Below are 6,483 nucleotides of genomic sequence, written 5' to 3'. Positions count from 1 at the left end.
CTGACAAAAAGGTTGATATGACAACATCCTTAACATGATAATGGTAGAACATACACATACAGGTGAACATGCACTTCCTCCCTTAGAAGACTGAAGCTGTTAATGCTCATTGTTAAACTTCCAGACAGCTGGTGGTTAAAGCCGTATGGGAGAGGGAGTTTTGCAGCAAAACCAGAGTGCCTTGCAGTCTACAGCAGTGCAAAATCATACTCATTAGCAGTTTAAACTAGAATAGCCCACTAGAGGCAGTCACAAAGTGAATGTGTTTCTATGCCCTGTCTGCCATAACACATACTATTCATGACTACAGACAGAAAATACATCCCTTTCCGCAGGGTTGAAAGTAGGCTTTCATGTAAAAAGCAGGTTATTAATTTAGCATAATTGCAATGTTTTTTGCATTAGCTGCTTTATAGATATGTTTGTGTCTTTTTTTTTTTTTTCTCCCAGTTACAGAAACGTGCTTGAAGTGATTGATTTCTGCCATGTTCTCACACTGCTCATGGGATCTATTAAAGATTGCAAAGCTTCAACTCCGAAGTCTGAATTTAAATCTGCATTTACAAAGCCACAGGAGAACTTTCAGCAAGTCACTGCCTGCATGTCGAAGGAAAGTAGTTGTTACAGGTATTGGCTTAGTGTCCCCTCTTGGTGTGGGGACTCAATTTGTGTGGAAGCACCTTCTCCAAGGAGACAGTGGAATTGTAGCACTAGACGGGGAAGAATATGCAAGCATCCCATGTAAAGTGGCTGCCTGTGTGCCAAGAGGAAATGAGGAAGGTCAGTTCAGTGAAGAAATGTTTGTGTCAAAAGCAGAGACCAAATCCATGAGTTCTGCCACTGTGATGGCCATTGGTGCAGCAGATCTGGCAATGAAGGACTCCAGCTGGTCTCCTCAGTCTGAAGAGGATCGCTTAAGTGCCGGTGTGGCAATTGGGATGGGAATGGTTCCACTGGAAGAGATTTCTGATACAGCTGCTTTATTTAAACTCAAGGGTTATAGCAAGGTTAGCCCATTCTTTGTCCCAAAGATTTTAGTCAATATGGCAGCAGGCCATATCAGCATTAAATACCAACTGAAAGGGCCAAATCATGCTGTGTCAACTGCTTGTACCACAGGTGCACATGCTGTTGGAGACTCCTTTAGATTTATTGCTGCTGGTGATGCAGATATCATGTTGGCTGGAGGGACTGAGGCTTGCATTAGTCCTTTGTCCTTGGCTGGATTTGCAAGAGCTCGGGCCCTCAGCACAAGTTTCAACTCAAGCCCTAAAATGGCCTGCCGACCATTTGATTCGCGGAGAGAAGGATTTGTAATGGGAGAGGGTGCTGCTGTGCTGGTCTTGGAAGAGTACAGACACGCAGTACAAAGAGGTGCCAGGATCTATGCAGAAGTTTTAGGTTATGGACTGTCTGGTGATGCTTGCCACATAACAGCACCTAATCCAGAGGGAGATGGTGCATTCAGGTAAGTACTATATGTTGATTATGACAGCTGCTTCATATGCTGATTATAGTGGGTACATTTGTTTCTGTTATTGCATGCTTTTCCTAGAGAAATGCTGTTCAATCTTGAATTAATGTTCCAAAAGCCTGAAAACTTAACCTGAAAACTGAAAGAACTTCTTGTAAGGTTTTGCCCCAATTTTATTCTATTAGTAACAAGGTGAAGGCCAGTTCTTGCTAGAATCAGCCTTTTTGCATAGAGTTATGAAAACTTTATGTATGTGAAAATATTTAGTGTTTGGTGCCTACAGCTCTTCCCAGCTGTAGTCAATGTGTCAAAGGAAACCTCTTTTTTAAGATCTTTGTGGTACCATAGAACCTTTTCAGATTCTCCTGAAAAGACCTCTTTGCAAAAGCAGGTTATGTCATTTGTTGTGTTCCGAAAGGAGGATAGCATTTCTGAAGAAATCCCAAGTGATGAAAACTGTAGAGCACTTGGAGGATCTAGTTTGTTAGAATAATTACTGTACATGTAATTAGCATTAATTGTGGCTATTCTTATTTAGAAAAGACTTGATCTCTTCATAGGGAAAGTATTTAGATTATATGCTAGTGCTACAAGCATGTTTAAATACTTCCTTCTTGATGCAACTTAAGAGTGTTGGTGGAGAGACGTAACAAATAGACTTTAGCTCCATCATTGTTACTTTCATCAAAACGAGCTCACGAGTAGATGATATTAATCTACTCGTTATCATTGACCTGATTAAATTGTCAGTTAAATTACATGTGTAAGTTTGGGAGCTTTGTGTAGGCTGAATACTACTGCTGACACTGGAATCTTTAGTAAAGATTTAGTTTGCATTATTCTGAATGTATGTAAATAACACAATTCAATACTCCGCTGCACAAATAGATCAAATTCCTGCATGGTATTGTAAAGCTGTGTTTGCATCTTTGTTGGGTTAACAGATTTTCCAAGAGGTGTAATATACTAGGTTTCCCCTTTATGCTCTTTGATTCATACTTAATTGTACTGCAGACTGAGTAATCAGCAGTGTTGTCTCCCAGATTTTCAGACTTGTTTACCTTTGAGATGATATGGCAATACATTGTAACTGGATTTTTTATGTATTTTATGATTGCAGTAGCATATAAATTGAATTCACAGTGGGAAATAGTTGAAGATTAATCTCGGTATCTACAGATGTTGAGCCTTTCCACCCTTGAGATAATACATTTTAATACAGTCTTCAAACCAGTATTTTATTACTGCCGTGGTATATGGATTAAATCCATGTATATGCTTCTTTTATTTTTCTGGGGGAATTTTATTTTCTGCATCAAAAAGAGTCAGGGGAATATATTTTTGTCATCTAGTAAATAACTTCAGTTGGAGACTAATACATATGTTGGAAAAAAACAGACTCAGAAGTGTGGACATAAAGTGTGTTCTACACACTTTGTTAATGTAAATGTGCCTTGCAGCTGACATTTAACTAAATTAATGTACCTGTTTCCCTCAGTAATCCTTTTTGCCTAAGTGTTGCCTCACTGTCTAGTGACAGTGAGCATCAGCGACCTCCTATCTAAGCTAAGCTGGGTGCTTCTGAGGCTAGAAGGCCATGCTGGAGACATTTAAATTTGCCCAGCAGCCTGTGCTATCTTTTTTTTTGAGCTTCCTTTTATTTACTCATTTTTCATAATTTTCAAAAAAGTCAGTGGTCTTTTGCTCAGAGATACTTTGTTAAGCTCTGTGTGGAAGGAGAGATGTTGGAGATCTGTGAGAAAGTCACAGTACGGAGCTGTATTGATCCTTCTGTGGTTTTCCTAGCAAAATGTATTTTATAGAGGCAGTCACAGTCCACAGGTTATCAGGAGTTAGAATGAAACATACAGTGTCAGGGTAGAAAAGTGTGACTTCTAGTAAATTTCATTTTATATATAGGAATTTGTGCTATCTCATTGACATTTCAAGCCTCTGGAAAGCATGCAAAAGAAGCTCAGGAGGAGGATGACTGCAGAATTTTTCTTTCATTGCCCAATATTTTTGTTTGATAGAATTATTTTTTCTCTCAATTCCCTAATATTGCAAATATGAGGGAAAATACAATGAAAAACTAGGGAATCTTCACTTAGAATGGGAAGGGGATGTCTTAGTCCAGTGTACTGAAAGTTACATTAATGCATCACTACACTAGAGAAACTTCAGTGGATGGAACATAAATTTTTGTAATTATTTCAGGTAGTTATTTCACTCTTAAATGTTTGTTTGTTTGTTTTTAGTTTTGCATTGAAAAGGGTCTTTGACATACTCATGTAGTCTGTAGAGTTATATCTTCTTTATTTCTGTATTTTTCCCAACTGTGGAATTTTTAGCAGCAGGTACCTGACTTTTTACCGGGCCTCACCACTACTGTCTTTCTTGGGTGGCTAAATGTAAATGCTGGTGTGTTTAGTTAGGTGAATCCATCTATTGTCTTTCCTTTAGGGTGGCTAAATGTAAATGCTAGTGTGTTTAGTTAGGTGAATCCATCTCTTGTCATTTACATCTTGGTAAAGTATGTCATGCAGATTTTCGTATTTGATAAACATTTTAGAACATCCAATACTTTTGCTTTTGGTTTGTACGTGTGTGTTTGTGTCAAAAAAACAATGGGAAATTCATTCTCTTTTTTTTCTTTTTTTTCTCAGGTGTATGTCTGCTGCAATAAAAGATTCTGGGATCAAGCCTGAAGACATTACATACATCAATGCACATGCAACTTCTACACCTCTAGGAGATGCTGCTGAGAATCAAGCAATCAAGAGACTTTTTAAAGATCACTCACATAATGTTGCTGTCTCCTCAACAAAAGGAGCAACAGGACATCTCTTGGGGGCTGCAGGAGCTATTGAAGCAGCTTTTACTGCACTGTCCTGTTACCACGGAATTTTGCCACCTACTCTAAACTTAGAGAAAACAGAGGCAGAGTTTGATCTCAATTATGTTCCGTTAACAGCTCAGGAGTGGAAGACTGGAAAACGGCGTATAGCACTCACGAATTCATTTGGTTTTGGCGGTACTAATGCAACTTTGTGCTTTTCAAGTGTTTAACTTAGGCTGTGCGTCTTGTGAAAAATGGCACTGACAATGATTTTCTTACTACCGCCCTTGGTATGTACTGTGATCTTTTCTCAGCTTTGAGAATTGCTCATTTGAAACATAAGGACTTTCTTCACCCTAAAATGAGTAATTTTAGAAGACAGAACTTCTTTTACTCATTTTAATAAAAGTAAATAAAAAACCTATTCTTCGTGTTGTAAAGAAGTTTTTGTTCTTGACTAGAAGAGGAGACATTGACCATTTTGTGGGTTTACTTCATTAGAATAAATTTTTCATATGCATGTGACACAGAAATTGCTCTGAAATATTTGTGCAAAAGAGAGTCTGGCTAACAAACTAGTTTCCATATGTTGTGTTACTTCATTAGCCATGGTGTGGAGTGCTAACAGTGAAGGATGCATACAGCATGGCTTATACATCTTCCATGTGGCCTATGGATAGAATTAGTAGGTAACCTGGTTTGTTCTGAAATTTTGGACAAGAATAGCAAGGTGGATATACAAGTATAGTATTAAGGATTTACAAGATAGTTACACGGAAAGGAAAAATCATCCTGAAACTCCTGGCAGTTCTGCCAAGATGGAAAAACAGATCTAGCCAAACTTGGAAAAGCAAAGAATCTTTTAGCCAAAAAAAATCCCAACCCACATACAAGAAATAAATCTGGGTCTTGTGTTGAGAGTGAGGTGAAGAAAGAGAACAGGAGAATGAAATTATACCTACAGCTGACGTATTGATGGTGGGTTAGTAAAGGACTTCAGCTGTTCATTCTGGCTTCAGTCAGCATCTTAGCCAAGTAATGCCTCGATAGTGTAGATGTGAGTGAAGTCAGACATCCCTATTGGTGCGTTATGTCATTAGAAGACTTTTTAACAGTTCTCTTTTTGACCTGTGTAAGTGGAGGCAAAGTAACTCACTGGATTTAAAATAAAGGACATGTAAAGTAGCTATACTATAAGTAAATTTCATTCTGGGAAGAGATTACTTATGGGCTATCATGAGGCTTAGCAGTACCCTAGAACCTCATTATTTACACAAATGGTCTGAATGCCGATGTGGAACAGCATAATTTTTGCATCTGCTGTCTTTGCTGAATAGAAAGCTAAAGAGAATTATGAGAAAAATGCAGTCAGAGAATAATTAAGACTCTTTCAGAAGCTGAGCTCATACAAAACAATGCAGTCCGAAATAGATTAATGAATAATAAGTCTGAAAGCAAATAGAGAGTATGGGAATTTGCTGTTGGGAAAAATACCTACAAACCTCTTATCTTGTTGATAATTAATAGTAGCAGTACAATGAATGAGGATTTGGACTGCATGCAGTGTAAAAGGCAGATATAAAATTCACCATTACTATCTGCAAATTATATGCAAAATGGACTTGATTGAAAGAATTCTACCTCCAGGAAAGAGCCAGCATCAGGGTTGTGAATTTGGAGGGACCATCCAGCAAGTTTCTGGAGATATTTTTTCAGGTAGCTGTAATCCAGGGTGGAATATGGGAAAACTGGGTACTGCTGCATTATTGAGGACCTGAATTACCATCTAACTAAACTCACCCAGACTCGTTACATAGCTGCAGATCAGTAATTAATGCTGTGACAGACTGATATGTTTCTGTTTCCCTCCGATAGCAGAGATCGTGGCCCCCAGGAGTGTTGGATGCAGACTTGTGTACCAACCATGAAAAGACAGATTATACCGTCACACAGAAAAATAAAACAGAAACTGAAATGATTAAAAGATCTTTCTCCTCACTTCAGCTCATTTCAATTTAATCATCTGCTGCAGGTAACCTTTAAACCATGAAATCTTTTTGACAGTAGCTACTTTAGGTGTTTTGATGATGGATAATTTTAATGGGCTTAGATGCAGTAATAAAGAGTGTGTCCTGTAGCGAATTAGGATTTTTTAAAATTAATAGAGCCA

At 38.1% G+C, this 6,483-nt stretch overlaps 1 protein-coding gene across 1 annotated transcript; it reads left to right on the top strand.

Moving 5' to 3' along the window:
- The first annotated feature begins 485 nt into the window (after positions 1 to 485).
- On the top strand, positions 486 to 4,605 carry OXSM (3-oxoacyl-ACP synthase, mitochondrial). The gene is made up of 2 exons (XM_010023957.1): positions 486 to 1,468; positions 4,141 to 4,605. The coding sequence occupies exons 1-2, from the start codon at positions 486 to 488 to the stop codon at positions 4,541 to 4,543; spliced, it is 1,386 nt and encodes a 461-aa protein (XP_010022259.1). The 3' UTR covers positions 4,544 to 4,605.
- The last annotated feature ends 1,878 nt before the right edge of the window (positions 4,606 to 6,483 follow it).

The sequence above is a fragment of the Nestor notabilis genome, unplaced genomic scaffold (assembly GCF_000696875.1).
Source record: "Nestor notabilis isolate BGI_N333 unplaced genomic scaffold, ASM69687v1 scaffold8151, whole genome shotgun sequence".
In the NCBI taxonomy this organism is placed as follows: Eukaryota; Metazoa; Chordata; class Aves; order Psittaciformes; family Psittacidae; genus Nestor; species Nestor notabilis.
Note: the sequence above shows the minus strand (reverse complement) of the source record. Positions and strands in the feature narration are given on the sequence as shown.

What these genes read in the sequence shown, in the direction of transcription:
- OXSM (XM_010023957.1), top strand. Translation starts at nt 486, where the DNA reads ATGTTCTCACACTGCTCATGGGATCTATTAAAGATTGCAAAGCTTCAA. An exon ending in GAGGGAGATGGTGCATTCAG is followed by an intron (nt 1,469 to 4,140) that starts GTAAGTACTATA and finishes TTTTTTTCTCAG; the next exon opens with GTGTATGTCTGCTGCAATAA.